A 16,192-nucleotide genomic window follows, 5' to 3' on the forward strand; every position below is an offset into this window, starting at 1 on the left:
GATAGCTGTTTTCTATAACTTTCTATTAAAGTAATTGGGAAGTTAAAATTTAATTTGCTTTAGTACAATTTATTGCATCAGAAATAATTTCACTTGCATCTCGTTAGTATGCCATATCCATGCTAACAGCATTAAGATCAATACAGACTGTTACATCCCCATTAACTCAGATTTTTGGGTGCTAAAACCCATGCTGCATGGGAAGTAATCTTTTGTGCACAAAAAAATTGTGCTAAACTGGAAGTAAACCTCTGCACTGAGTTTAGCACAGTTTATTACATCGTCCTGCGAACTGTAGTATGGGCAATAAAGAGTAATGATTAGAGAAAGAAAGAACAGGGCTGGGAGTCAGTCTTATGCAATGGGAAGCTGATTGACCTGGGTAGAGAAGTGTAGATGGGAACAACCAGAGACATTAGGTTCTGTTATAGAATACTAGCTCACCTTTTATTGGCACACCTAACATTTATATACTAGCCATAGAGCTGGCATACAGAGTGGATGACTAAACGTAGCAGAAACGTGCAGATCTTACCGTATTATGTAAGTTATATGTGTAGCTTGGAGTCCTGCCCATGTGCCTTTAATGCTTTGCCCATGTATATGCCCTGGCATCTACACACTATGGTGTTCATTTTTAAAGCACATAGATGTCTCAAAATGCTCAGCAATCTACCAAAAACATCCAAATACTAATTTTGGAAAGTCCAATACTGCAGATCATCCAAATAGCTAGGGGGCATTTTGGGAGGAGTAGCCTAATGGTAAGTGCGGTTAGATGAGATCCTGGGGAACTGGGTTAGATTCCCACTGCAGTTCCTTGTGATCCCTGGACAAGTTGCTTAACCACCCATTGCCCCAGGTAGAAAAAACATCTAAGATTTTGAGCCTATTAGAGACAGAAAAAGTATGATTTGTACAGCGCTGTATACATCTAGTAGTGCTATAGAAATGATAAGTAGTAGTAGTAGGTAGGAAGTGTGTTTTGGGTGGAACTAGGGAGGACCCAAAAAAAGGACATCCAACAGGGATAATCAAATGTCCAAGTCTTAGATTCAGGACATCCTAAGGTATGTGAGGAGTAGCCTAATGGTTAGTGTAGTGGACTGTAAACCAAGGGTCCTGGTTCAAATTCCAACTTAGCTCTATTTTGTTTAATTGCAAGCCCTCCAAAAATAGAAATATATCTACTGTACCTAAATATGTAAGTCACTTGCAAGCCTGAAGGCTATTGAAGTAGTGCATATTCAGGTACAGTAGGTATTTTTTGGTTCTTGGAGGGCTCACAAAAAAAAATAGAATTAAGGTGGAATTTGAACAAGGACCCTTGGTTTAAAGTCTACTGCGTTGATCACTAGGCTACCCCTCTGCTCTGCCTGGATGTGTGTGGCCAGTTTTCTCAAAATGATGCCAGATTGACGTTCCTATTTCTGTTTTTTTGCTATTCATAAGTTGACCGTTTCATTTTGGAAAATGGCTATTTATTTTGGATGTCCTCAAAGTAAAACATGCATCTCACAGCCATTTTCAAACAGAAAATCTGGACGTTTTTCCTGTTTAAAATTGGCTCTGAGATAGATGTCTTTTTTGGACCTAATAAGCAGGACGTCCCAATTTTGACAACTTTTCAAAAATGCCCCTCCACGTCATGCACGCCATTACAAAGTAACAGGCACCCTGCTTACACTTTTGCAGCTAAGTGTGTGCTTACCCACGAAAGTGATAGAATTCTAGACATTTATGCACGCAAGGGGCACATAAATGCAGGTGTCTATATAATAGAATTGCCTGTATGAAACATTCACATGATTAACTTTTAGTGCATAGCTGCTGTGACCATTACCACGCTGGTGTGACAGGTAGTGTGCACTGCGTCCTGTATTAAATGCATAGAGGGGCCCTTTTACTAAGCCACATAAGCGTCTATGCGCACCCAACATGAGCCAAAATGGAGTTACTGCCCGACTACTGTGTGGCTCTTGAGGTATTCATTTTTGGTGCGCGTCCGAAAAATATTTTCGGGCACGCGTAACAGATGGGCGCCAAGTGGCATTTGACACACATAGGTCATTGCCACCCGGATTCTTTACCGCTAAGTGAATGGCTAGCGGTAAGGTCTCAGACCCAAAATGAACTTGCAGCAATTTTGATTTTGACACACGTCCATTTTTGGCAAAAAAAGGCCTTTTTTACAGGTGTGCTAAAAAATGGATCTGTGCGTGCCCAAAACCCCCACCTACACTACCGCAAGCCATTTTTCAGCACTCCTTTGTAAATGGACCCCAGAGTGAAATAGGGTTGAGAATTGGCAGAACATGGACAAGTACTAGGTATGGATAGTGTCTTGCAGATAGTGAACAGAAACTTGTGTCATGGTACCTGTTAGCATGGCAGATAGTGGAAATGCACTTAGGGAGAGATTCTTTATAAGGTGCCTAAAAGTTCTGTGTGGAACAAAATGACGCCCAGGCGTATTATCAAAAGTATGCCTACATTTTATAGAATAGGCTTAACATTCCACGTGGTATATAGAATAAGCCAAGTAGCTCTCCTTGTGACTAAATTCGGTCATTTCCATTTAGGCCATGTTTTACTTGCTGTAAATCCCGGTGCATAAATTAGGGGGAGAGCGGGTGTATTCTATAATAATGCACACAGATTGTAGAACTGTTCATACCCCGCCCATGGCCATGCCCTCTTTTCAACTTAGACTTAGAATTTAGGTGCATCATATTATAGAATACACTTAGTGAGTTGTGCTTGTAAATCTCAATTATTGCCAATTAGTTCTGTTAATTGCTTAACACCCAATTAGCGCTGATTAGCTTGTTTACTAATTAAGGGGCCTTTTTACTAAGCTATGGCAAAAAGTGGCCTGTGGCAGTGCAACAGGCCAGTTTTTACTGCGTCCTGGGAAAAGGGCCTTTTTTAAAGGGGCCAGAAAATGGACGTGTGGAAAAATAAAAACCAGCGCACATCCATTTTCAGTCTGAGACCTTACCGCCACCCATTGACTTAGCAGTAAAGTCTCACATGCTACCCAGGTGGTAGGCATGCAGCACGGTCACACTGCCATCTACCGCTGGGTAAGCTTCATATGGTACAAAATTGAAAATATTTTTTACTGCGTCTTTTTGGCATGTGCCAAATTCAGAATTATCACCCGGGGCACATGGTAGCCAGGCGGTAATACTGATTTGGTGCATGCTGATGTGCGTAGACCCTTACGCACCTTTGTAAAGGGCCCCTAAATTATGCGCATTGTTATAGAATACAATTTGATTTCCACGCAGAAGTTCCGGCACCATGTATAGAATCAGGGGATTAATGCCACCTCAGTAGGTGATGGTAAATACAATTGTGTTACCTATCAATGCAATTAATGTGCAATAAAGTTTATTTTTCTGTGCAATAACTGTGTGGAAAGCTCTCCCCCAAGAGACACTACACAGGCGTCATAGTTACCATGCATTAATTTTTGCAACTAACATGCAGTAACTGTAAATGTTTACTGCACTTTAGTAAAAGGACCCCTTATACTGTATGTTAATGAAAATACTCCAGATTTTTTTGTATTTGGAAGAAAAGATGTACCTTCATATCAGTGTTATTTTTAAATAACAGGAAATTGGATGGTTTGATGATCACAAGAACGCTGTAGGTGTTTTGCTTACAAGACTTGCCACAGATGCTTCCCAAGTCAAGGGGGTAAGTGAAAATGTAAAATATGTATCACAAGTCATCCATATTCAGCAGTAGAAATAAATTTAGAAATGTATGTTAAGAGAGGGAAGGTGGACAACTTGATCTAGAATTGTTAGCTCCTCTTTTTTGAAATGGTAGCTGCCAGAGACACAAAAGGGCTGTAGTGTCCCCCCTACTGAGAAAAGCTCCTTTGACCAGGACAAGCTTGCAAACTACTAGCCAGTATTTAACATCCTTTTCCTAGGAGGACTGGTGAATATGCAGTAAAAGTGGCTAAATTTATTTATTTTTTCATTAGGATAAAAGAAAGAAACAAGCTAGCCATTTCCAACCCAATCCATGGGGCATACCTAGTTCCATCTTGGGAATGACTGGGCTAGACCCATGTCAATTTGGCTTCAGACCTGGGTATGGAATGGAGACAGTTTTTGTAACTCTATTTGATGATCACCACAGAAACTATGACAAGTGTTGCTAGATTTCTCAGCCTTAGGTGCTGTGAACCATAATATCATGCACACACAGGTGACAGAAATAGGTTTCGGTGACACAATATTTGCATGGTTCAAATCCTATTTGTCAGATAGAAAAAAAAACCAGATCTGTTCAACAACAGCACATCACCACCTTATACATCAAGTCCAGTATCCTGATTTCAATACTGGCCAATCCAGGTACAAAATAGATTCCATGCTGGTGATGATGTGGAGGAACTGAAAGAAATCTTGGTGAATCTGGAAGATGTACTGAGCCAAATAGTAAATCACCTGGACCGGATGGATACTGAAAGATTAGTAAATCACCTGGACCTATGATACTGGTAGAACTCAAACATGAAATTACTGATCTGCTGTTAGTGATCTGTTACCTGTCATTAAAATCATCCATAGTACCTGACGATTGGAAGGTGGCCATTGTAACGCTGATTTTTAAAAAGGGCTTCAGGGGTGATCCAGGAAATTACAGACTGGTAAGCCTGACATTGGTACCGGGCAAAATAGTGGAAACTATTTTAAAGAATACATAGACAAACATGGTTGAATGGAACAGAGTCAACATGGATTCAGCCAAAGGAAGTCTTGCCTCACCAATTTCCTTTGTTTGAAGGTGTGAATAAACATGTCAGTAATGGTGAGTCAGTTCATTTACTGTATCTAGATTTTTAGAAAGCTTTTGACAAAATTCCTCATGAGAAACTCCTGAGAAAATTAAAGAGTCATGGGATAGGAGGCAATGTTCTGTTATGGATTAGGAATTGGTTATTGGACAGAAAAAGGAAAGTTAGGGTTAAATGGCCATTTTTCTCAATGAAGGAGGGTGAATAGTGGAGTGCTGCAGGGATCTGCACTGGGACCAGTTCTACTTAGCATGTTTATAAATGACATAGAAATCAAAATGACAAGTGAGGTGATTAAATTTGCAGATGACACAAAACTATTCAAAGTTGTTAAAACACTTGCAGACTGAAAAATTGCAGGAAGACCTTAGGAAATTGGAAGATTGGGCATCTAAATGGCAGATGAAATTTAATGTGGACAAATACAAAGTGATCCACATTCGGATCCGAATCATAGTTACCTGATGCTGGTGTCCACCTTAGGAGTCAGCACTCAAGAAAAAAGTTCTTGTTTTCATTGTAGACAATATGCTGAAATCTTCGGTCCAGTGTTGGGTGGCAGCCAAAAAAGCAAACAGGATGCTTGGAATTATTAGGAAAGGGATGGTAAATAAGACCAGGAATTCTATAATGCCTCTGTATCATTCCATGGTATGATCTCACCATAAGTATTGCATTCAATTCTGGTTGCTATATCTCAAAAAAGATATAGCGGAATTAGAAAAGGTTCAAAAAATAGCAACCAAAATGATAAAGGGGATGGAACTCCTCTATAGGAGGAAAGACTAAAGAGATTAGGGCTCTTCAGCTTGGAAAAAGAGATGGCTGAGGGATGATATGATTGAGGTCTACAAAATCTTGAGTGGTGTAGAATGAGTAGAAGTGAATCAATTTTGAAATCTTTCAAAAAGAACAAAGAGTAGGGGGCACTCAATGAAGTTAAATGGAAATATTTTTAAAACAAATGGGAGGAAATATTTGTTCATTCAATGAATAGGTATGCTCTGGAACTCATTGCCAGAGGATGTGGTAACAGAAGATAGCTTATCTGGGTCTAAAAAAGGTTTGGACAAGTTCCTGGAGGAAAGTCCATAGTCTGCTATTGAGATAGACATAGGGAAGCCATTGCTTACTCTGGGATTAATAGCATGAAATGTTGCTACAATTTGAGTTTCTGCCAGGTACTTGTGATCTGGATTGATCACTGCTGGAAACAGGATATTGGGTTAGATGGACCACTGGTCTGACCCAGTGTGGCTATTCCTATATTCTTATGAGTTGTGGATGTTCACCAAGACCACCTTAATAATGATTTATGGATTTTTCTTCCCAAGAACTGAGCCAAACCTTTTTTTAAACCCTGATTCACTAACCACTTTTACTACATTTTCTGGCAATACATTCCAGAGCTTAATTATATGTTTACTGAAGACATATTTTTCCAGTTTGTTATGAATGTACTACTTAGTAACTGCATTGTTTGTCCCCTAATCCTTGTACTTTTAGAAACAGTAAACAAGCAATTCACATCTAATCTTTCCACTCCACTCATTATTTTATAGACCTCTGTTATATCTGCCCTCAGCTGTCTCTTCTCCAAGCCAAAGATCCCTAACCTCTTAGCCTTTCCTCATAAAGGAGTCATCCCATCCACTTTACCATTTTGATTACCTTTCTCTGTACCTTTACTAAGTACATTCAAAGTGGTTTACGTAGTATATACAGGTACTTATTTATACCTGGGACAATGGAGGGTTAAGTGACTTACCCCAAGCCACAAAGAGCTACAGTGGGAATCAAATCCAGTTCCCCAGGATCAAAGTCCATTGCACTAACCACTAGGCTACTCCTCCACTCCAATACTTGTGAAGGCACGATGGGTGTAGTTTGGGCAGAGTGTGGGTAGAGTAATGATTTACACATGGTCTTTAAAAAAACATGCTGATTTGTGTGTTCTTGTACTCTTGTACATTGACATCAGTTTCTGAGCAGATATAAATATGCCTGTCTTCAATATAGCTGCAATTTCTGAAACCTTTCTGAAACAGTTTTATAACCTAGGCATTTTATGGGTGTTTATAAAACAGGCTAAGAACAGGTACCTAGTCAACACATTTTAAAATTACTCTCCACACATATGCTTCTTTTATTTATTTTTACTGTGTCTTACAGTCTTTTCCCTTCTTTATTAAAACTTGCCTGTCCTTCTGCACCAGTCATTATGTAATTGCATTATCATGTGTTAGATTTTTACTAATCCATTAAACTTTTGTCTTATTACAGGCTACTGGGACTCAACTGGGTTTGATTATCATGACTGTCTGCACCTTGCTGGCAGCCATTATTATTGCCTTTATACATAGCTGGCAGCTGACTCTGATGATCCTTGCTTGTGTTCCTTTTCTGATTGGGGCAAATTTTATTAGAATGAAATCAATGGCTGGTCATGCTTCTAAAGATCAAAAAGCCTTGGAGGAAGCTGGAAGAGTAAGTGTATTTGTTCATTTATCTATAAATAACAATTTCATTTTTATTGGTTATAAACAAATATAACAGGACTACTCATCTTCAAATTTTCCAAAAAGCTAAATAAAAATATTAGGAACCCATTGCAAGCTGTTTATGAACTACCCCAAAGTGTGCTTCATTGAATGTATACATCCAAATGAAAAAGAAATTGACAACTTAAAATGACCTCTTTTCATATCCCTACCTGTCAATTATCTCAGAATTCAAGAAAAGAGAAAAATAAAGTCCAAAGATGCCACCTGAAGGAACAGAATGCATCCATTAGGGATACCCTTGTATGAAGAACAAAGGTAGATTGAGAATAAGAATGCAGGTTGTTACAATATTCTTCAGTTTACAACAAAATTGTATATATCTAGGTACAAAGTACAGAGAGGCCCTTATCACACTAGCTAGCAGCTGTACTGGAAAAAAGGAGCAGTCAGGTCAACAGGTAAACCAAATCCCCTTGGCATGAATAACAGTCTAATCTCTAGTTATCTCACTTACATCTTTGTAAGATAGGTTTCTAAATATCCCCAAAGTTTTGTACATTCCCTCTTAGAGGGCAATTCTATAGTAGGTGCCAATAGGCAATGTACTAAGTTTGAATTTTGTTAACAGCATCTGAACACCTAGATTTCATTATAGGGAAAGGGACTTGATATACCACCTTTCTGTGGTTTTTGCAACTACATTCCGAGCTGTTTACATAGTATAGACAGGTATTTATTTGTACGGTATAGTATAGACAGGTATTTATTTATTTAACGGAGAGTTAAGTGACTTGCCCAGAGTCACAATGAGCTGAAGTGGGAATCAAACCCAGTTCCCAAGGATCAAAGGCCACTGCACTAACCACTAGGCTACTAGCATGCATATATAACTGTTGGACATGCACTTCCTCCTGTGAATGCATCCTGCAAATGCAATAAGCAAGTTGTACTCTAAAGTTATTTATGTACCTGTTTATTAATCTGAAAGGAATTCACTCAAGATGGTGCACAGCAAAAATAAGTCAAACATTGGCAATAGACAATTATAGCAGTAAAAATATTCAGATAACAATGCAAGGTATGGCATAGTGTGCTACATTACAATGTCAACATAATATGCAATAAAACATTTTAATAGACAGTATAGGGTGTGAGCAAAGGTGGAATATATAGATAGGTAAGATAGAGTAACTGGAGTTTGAAAATAAGGGAACTAATTTAAAGAAAGTTGGATGTCAGAAGGTGCTTGAATATTATCTCACCTAGGATATACTTGATATACCACCTTTTACATCACAATAGGTCAAAGCAGTGAGTAGCAAAAGCTTGCCCTAGAGGGAGGATGGAGCTATCAGTACCCTGGAAATGCAGGGTGAGCACATATGCTCACAGAAAAAGCAACTGAGCAGGGCCACACAGCTCATGTTCTATGTAAGGCAAGACTGGAACCCCCCATCTTCCGGCACAATACCCTCTGCCCCCATCATTATCTGAACAACATACATAGAGTCCACAGAAGAGCAGAACACACAAAGGGAGCTTGACTAGGAGGTGTAAATGTAGCAGGGCAGGATGTCATGTCAATACTTCATTGCCAGTCTTTTTGGTGCATTTCACACATTTTGTAAAGGGCTTATTGTGGGATTAATGCTATAAAGATGCTGCTAACATTTACCTGGCAAATAGGCATGTAAATGACCTGAATACCATTTGTAAATGCCAAAATTTCAGCTATGCATTATTCTGTAGACACACGCATATCTTCAATAGCATATACTTTGCAGGTGGCTGGTATACATGCTTAAGCCTAAGTACCTATGCATGCATATACCTAGTTACACTAGTGTTCTATAAGGGACAGGAAGTGCCTACTTTTATTTCTAGAATAGGCTCCATATAGGTGCCCCTTTATAGAACTGCCCTTCATATCAGCATAATACATACCAATTTGTACATTTGATAATTTGTAGGTTTGCATACGCTAACATTTTTAAGGTTTCTAAATGAACTCAGTGTGTGCAAGTGAATGCACGTAACTGGTGGAGAGTTTTCCTCATCTCAGTATGACTGTGCAATAAGTGTTATTGTCAAACACCTTCAGTACTTTCAGCAATAAACTAACACAATATGGAACAAATTTGTTGTACAATATTATAGTCTAATTATTATGCATTGGATTAGCTTCCTAGACTATCAGTTTCACTTAGAATTTCTTAGCATAATTATCAGTGTTTTTTTATTTACCACTTTTTAGATTTCCACCGAAGTTGTAGAAAACATAAGAACAGTAGCTTCTTTAACAAGAGAAGATACATTTTATGTAAAGTATACCACAAGTTTGGATGGACCATACAGGTGAGAATTTTTACTAAATACAACTTTCACCTATTCCATTTATTTCCCAAAGTATGATATGGTGGGACACCCAGGAGTCAATTAACTAGACAGTAGACTCATAAGTCTTTCCTCAGGACAAAACAAAATGTTTTGGCTCACTTGCAGGCTCATTTTCGAAAGAGGACGCCCATCTTTTGACACAAATCGGAAGATGGGCATCCTTCTCACAGGGTTGCCCAAATTGGTATAATCGAAAGCCGATTTTGGGCGTCCCCAACTGCTTTCTGTCGCGGGGACAGGTGCGGTCCCAGCACAGACCCCTGCGAGACCCCAATAAATACCCTTCTCCACTGAGAATACTGACCTTTCAGTCCTACTCTCTGCTTCCTCTCTTTCAACCAGTTCTTAATCCATAGTAATACCCTACCTCCGATCCCATGACTCTCCAGTTTCCTCTGGAGTCTTTCATGAGGCACTTTGTCAAACGCCTTTTCAAAATCCAGATACACAGTATCCACCAGCTCCCCATTGTCCACATGTTTGTGGAATCTTTGTGGACATGGATGGAAAAACTTCTTAGGCTAAATTAAATGACGCTATGGTGCCTGAAAAAGGGGAAATGCACAGAAAAAGGAAAGGGAAAGTCTCGGCCGAAGTCAGGACCTAAAAGTGGCCTGATGACAATGGAAAAACAAACAAAACTTAAAACTGTGATAAAAAGCTCTAATGAAATTAAAGGAAAGGAAAATGGAGATTCTAACAGGAACACAATTCCGAAATGAAAAAATAGCCAGAACGAACACAAAATATGGTTTCTAATACTGAGCGAATGAGGAGATAGTACAAAGAAGCATCTTTTCCTTACATGGAAGAAGAACTGAGGGGTCCATGTTCGCGCAATGGGTGGGAAGGCACTTGCGCATGCATGGTGGAGCATGGCTTGTGCTCCACAAAGTTCTTACTTACTTTTTTAAATGCCTGACCGGGCAACGCAGATCGGCATCACCGATGTCCTCGAAGAATCAAAGCAATTTAACCACCCTGGCTTCTGGCCAGTTAAATCATCTGTTTGGGGCAACCTGCTAATTTTCACTGACACATATCCGGTTAGTGCTGTTGAAAATAACTGGTTACCATCGAAATGAAAACCAGCTATTTTTAGGTCATTCTAGAGTGGAGTCAGTACTTGGTCAGTTAAGTTTCGATATTCAGCACTTAACTAGCTAGGTTAACTGCATACATGGGACTGCATAAAAGTCAGGCCTATTTTTATGAAGTTACTCATCGCTGGTTAAAGGGATGAATATGACACTTATCCAGCTATATGTTAGTCGGCTCCACAAACCCAGAAGTTCAATGCTGATGTCCAGCCATGGCCCAGCCTTGAATTTCTGGGTTTATCGCCAGTAGCAGTCAGCAAAATGCTGATCACTGCCGGCTTTATACACGGACCTATGGTTTTAGAGAGTCAGCAGGGGAAAATACATATTAGCATCTTAATGTAATATGAGTGTTTCTTTCCATATCAATTAGATCTTTAGCCATTTGTGGAGCTGCCAATGGTGGTGGGCACTGAAACTGCTGTCACTACCATCTTGTTTTGAAGGCTATAGGCTAAGAGACAATAATGACCTTCAGTGCATTGCCACAGAGTTGTTTCTACTTCACAATGCAGTAGATGAATCCAACTTCTCCCACTCCGATCAAAAAACGTTGAGTTTAAAAATGATCCATCCAGGTTTTATTGGTTAGTAATGAAGAAATGCCGTCAGTGAAATCAGGATTAATTGAAAATTACTGGTGTTCTCACTGGACTATAGTTGACTAGTGCGGCTTCTTGTGTGATTTTTTAAATCTTGGTTTCTGTAATCACTAATTTACTTTTATATATTTTGTATTTATTTAAAGGGATGCTATGATCAAAGCTCCAATATATGGATTCACCTATGGAATATCACAGTCTTGCAACTATTTTGTTAATGCAGCTGTTTTCAGATTTGGGGCTTGGCTTATTGCACACTGTTACACAGGATTTGAAAGTGTGTTTATGTAAGTATACTGGCTTGGAAAGTTACAAAATGCCTATCAGGGCTTTTATTTCAAATGTTACTAACAACTGGACATATTGATGATAATTTAATAAAGGTTTATCTACATGTAAAGCCTGTTGTGCAGGTGGAAAAGTGGTATACATATGCCGAGAAGATGGTGTAGACATCACTCTGCGTCATCGTGGTCTGCATATAATGCCCACTTTCAACATTATTGCTCAGTCCTTTGTTCAGCCAAGAAAGAATACTGTTCTAAATTGATTCATATTGCTTCAAATAAGCCTCACCCCCTCTTCAATTAATACCCTAGCCTCCCCGACCTCATAACCCCCTCTGCAATTTTTGACCCCTCCATCCGACCACTTGATACTCTTGCCACTTTTTGGCAGAACAAGGCCCTCCATAATTGGCTCTTCTCCCTTTTCTTATTCCCTCCCCCCACCCACTTTCTCATTCATATCCTCTGGAGAGTGCTGTCCAACTTCAATCTTCCTGGTGCACTTTTAATGCTATCACCCTTTTCTCCCACAAAACTTTATTCCAGGACATGAACCCCTCTGACTCCCCTTCTGACCCCTTCTCATTTATTCAAGCATCTCCCCTTATTTTTACCCATTCTTCAAACCTCTTTAACTGACAGCATTGTTCCAAGTGCCTGGAAGCATGCTCTAGTTACCCCACTCTTAAAGAAACCCACCCTTGATTCATCTGACCCTGCAACCCATCTCGACCCTCCCATTCTTTGCCAAATTTCTAGAGAAAATTGTTCACCAACAACTTGTGACTTCTTGGATAAGACCTTTGCTTTACACCTCTACCAGGCCGGTTTTAGGAAGAATCATAACACTGAAGCATGTCTAGTCACTTTTCACGATACACTTGGGTCCTTTCTAGATCAGCACTCTTCTGTGGTTGTGGTATCTCTTGATCTCTCATCTGCTTTTGACCTTTAGATCATTTGATTCTTCTAGATCATTTCCAATCCATAGGTGCCTCTAGTACTGTTACTCACTGGTTCCATAGTTATATATCCCACAGATATTTTCAACAACTTTATCAATATTCCTGCTCTCCCAGCTTCTCATCTCTGCCCAGTGTGCCTCAGGGCTCTTAGCCCCGACTCTTTTCAACATTTTTCTTGTACTGCTTTTCACTCTGGTTTAATCTAGCAACTGTCTTCCTTTGTTCTACATGGACGATATTCAGATCTTATACTGCCTCTTTCCCAACATCTCTTTGAGCTTAACCTATGTTTGCAAAAAGTATCTACCTGGCTTTGTGACCACATTCTTCATCTCAAAGCCATCCAAACCTTTTAAACTCCACTAAGCTAACCGCCTTTACCACATTCTGTGGCAATGAATTCCATAGTTTAATCACATGTTGAGTGAAGAAACATTGTCTCCGATTTGTTTTAAATTTACTACATTGTAGCTTCATCGCATGCCCCCTAGTCCTAGTATTTTTGGAAAGCGTAAACAGACGCTTCACATCTACCGTTCAACTCCACTCATTATTTTATAGACCTCTATCATATCTCCCCTTAGCCGCCTTTTCTCAAAGCTGAAGAGCCCTAGCCTCTTTAGCCTTTCCTCATAGGGAAGTCGTCCCATCCCCTTTATCATTTTCGTTGCTCTTCTCTGCACCTTTTCTAATTCTACTATATCTTTTTTGAGATGCGGCAACCAGAATTGAACACAATATTCGAGGTGCGGTCACACCATGGAGCGATACAAAGGCATTATAACATCCTCATTTTTGTTTTCCATTCCTTTCCTAATAATACCTAACATTCTATTTGCTTTCTTAGCCGCAGCAGCACACTGAGCAGAAGGTTTCAACGTATCATCAATGATGACACCTAGATCCCTTTCTTGGTCCATGACTCCTAACGTGGAACCTTGCATGACGTAGCTATAATTCGGATTCCTCTTTCCCACATGACTTTGCACTTGCTCACATTAAACGTCATCTGCCATTTAGACTCCCAGTCTCGTAAGGTCCTCTTGTAATTTTTCACAATCCTCCCGCGATTGAACGACTTTGAATAACTTTGTGTCGTCAGCAAATTTAATTACCTCATTAGTTACTCCTATCTCTAGGTCATTTATACATATGTTAAAAAGCAACAGTCCCAGAACAGACCCCTGGGGAACCCCACTAACTACCCTTCTCCATTGAGAATACTGACCATTTAACCCTACTCTCTGTTTTCTATCTTTTAACCAGTTTTTAATTCACAATAGAACACTACCTCCTATCTCATGACTCTCCAATTTCCTCTGGAGTCTTTCATGAGGTACTTCGTCAAATGCCTTTTGAAAAACCAGACACACGATATCAATAGGCTCACCTTTATCCATATGTTTGTTCACTCCTTCAAAGAAATTGAGTAGATTGGTGAGGCAAGATTTCCCTTCACTAAGTCCTTGTTGGCTTTGCCTCATTAAGCCATGCTTTTGAGTATGCTCTGTAATTTTGTTTTTTATAATAGTCTCTACCATTTTACCCGGCACCGACGTCAGGCTCACCAGTCTATAATTTCCCGGATCTCCTCTGGAACCTTTTTTAAAAATCGTCGTTACATTGGCCACCCTCCAATCTTCCGGTACCATGCTCGATTTTAAGGATAAATTACATATTACTAACAATAGCTCCGCAAGCTCATTTTTCAGTTCTATCAGTACTCTAGGATGAATACCATCCGGTCCTAGAGATTTTCTACTCTTCAGTTTGTACAATTGCCACATTACATCCTCCAGGTTTACAGATAATTCATTAAGTTTCTCCAACTCTTCAGCTTCGAATACCATTTCCGGCACCGGTATCCCACCCAAATCTTCCTCAGTGAAGACCGAAGCAAAGAATTAATTTAATCTCTACGCTACGGCTTTGTCATCTCCGATCACCCTTTTTACTCCTCGGTCATCTAGATGTCCAATTGATTCTTTTGCTGGCTTCCTGCTTTTAATATACCTAGAAAAATTTTTACTATCCACCTTATAATTGAAAGAGAAAAACGCCTAGATTTCGACCCAAATCGGGAGATAGACGTTTATCTCACAAAAACGAATACATCGGTATAATGGAAAGGCGATTTTGGACGTTTTCAACTGCACTCCATCGCAGAAGCGTACAAAGTTGACGGGGGCATGTCGGAGGCGTGGCGAAGGTGGAACTGGGGTGTGGTTATCGGCCAAGGAGAGATGGGCGCCTTTCGCCGATAATGGAAAAAAAGTATGCGTTTGTAGCTAGAATTTAGGGCACTTTTCCTGGACCCTGTTTTTTCACGAATAAGGCCCCAAAAAGTGCCCTAAATGACCAGATTACGCCCAGAAGGAATCGGGGATGACCTCACCTGACTCCCCCAGTGGTCACTAACCCCCTCCCACCACAAAAAAATGATTTTCAAAACTTTTTATTTTCACCATCAAATGTCATACCCACCTCCCTGGCAGCAGTATGCAGGTCCCTGGAGCAGTTGTTAGGGGGTGCAGTGGACTTCAGGCAGGTGGACCCAGGCCCATCCCCCCCTACCTGTTACAATTGTGCTGCTTAATGCTTATTGGTCGTCCAACCTCCCAAACCCACTGTACCCACATGTAGGTGCCCCTCTTCACCCCTTAGGGCTATAATAATGGTGTAGACTTGTGGGCAGTGGGTTTTGAGGGGGATTTGGGGGGCTCAACACACAAGGGAAGGGTGCTATGCACCACGGAGCTCTTTTACCTTATTTTTTGTTTTTGTAAAAGTGCCCCCTAGGGTGCCCGGTTGGTGTCCTGGCATGTGAGGGGGACCAGTGCACTATGAATCCTGGCCCCTCCCACGAACAAATGCCTTGGATTTATTCGTTTTTGAGCTGGGTGCTTTCATTTTCCATTATCACTGAAAAACAAAAACGCCCAGCTCACAAATTGTCGAATAAAACATGGACGTCTATTTTTTTCGAAAATACGGTTCAGTCCGCCCCTTCACAGAGATAAACGCCCATGGAGATAGACGTTTTCGTTCAATTATGCCCCTCCACGTGTTTTTGCCTCCAACGCAATCTTTTTTTCGAAGTCCCTCTTAGCCTTCCTTATCAGCGCTTTGCATTTGACTTGCTGTTTCTTATTATTTTCAGTTGGTTCCTTCTTCCATTTTCTGAAGGATTTTCTTTTAGCTCTACTAGCTTCCTTCACCTCACCTTTTAACCACGCCAGCTGTCATTTGGTCTTCCGTCCTCCTTTTTTAGTACGCTGAATATATTTGGCCTGGACTTCCAGGATGGTGTTTTTGAACAGCATCTACGCCTGATGTAAATTTTTGACCCTTGCAGCTGCTCCTGTTATGTTTTTTTTTTCACCGTTGTTTTCATTTTATCATAGTCTCCTTTTTTAATGTTAAACGCTAACGTATTTGATTTCCTATGTATACTTACTTCAAAGCTAATATCAAATCTGATCATATTATGATCGCTGTTATCAAGCAGTCCCAGC

At 40.1% G+C, this 16,192-nt stretch overlaps 1 protein-coding gene across 2 annotated transcripts in view; it reads left to right on the forward strand.

Annotated features, from left to right (window-relative positions):
• Nucleotides 1-16,192, forward strand: part of LOC115469231 (ATP-dependent translocase ABCB1-like) — a 120,061-nt gene that overhangs the window by 83,767 nt on the left and 20,102 nt on the right. For both annotated transcript variants that reach the window (XM_030201681.1, XM_030201673.1), the window contains 4 exons: nucleotides 3,625-3,708; nucleotides 7,106-7,309; nucleotides 9,581-9,681; nucleotides 11,572-11,712. In XM_030201681.1, the coding sequence (XP_030057541.1) occupies nucleotides 3,625-3,708; nucleotides 7,106-7,309; nucleotides 9,581-9,681; nucleotides 11,572-11,712 (530 nt within the window). The remainder of the gene's footprint in view (nucleotides 1-3,624; nucleotides 3,709-7,105; nucleotides 7,310-9,580; nucleotides 9,682-11,571; nucleotides 11,713-16,192) is intronic.

This window comes from Microcaecilia unicolor, chromosome 1, assembly GCF_901765095.1.
Source record: "Microcaecilia unicolor chromosome 1, aMicUni1.1, whole genome shotgun sequence".
In the NCBI taxonomy this organism is placed as follows: domain Eukaryota; kingdom Metazoa; phylum Chordata; class Amphibia; order Gymnophiona; family Siphonopidae; genus Microcaecilia; species Microcaecilia unicolor.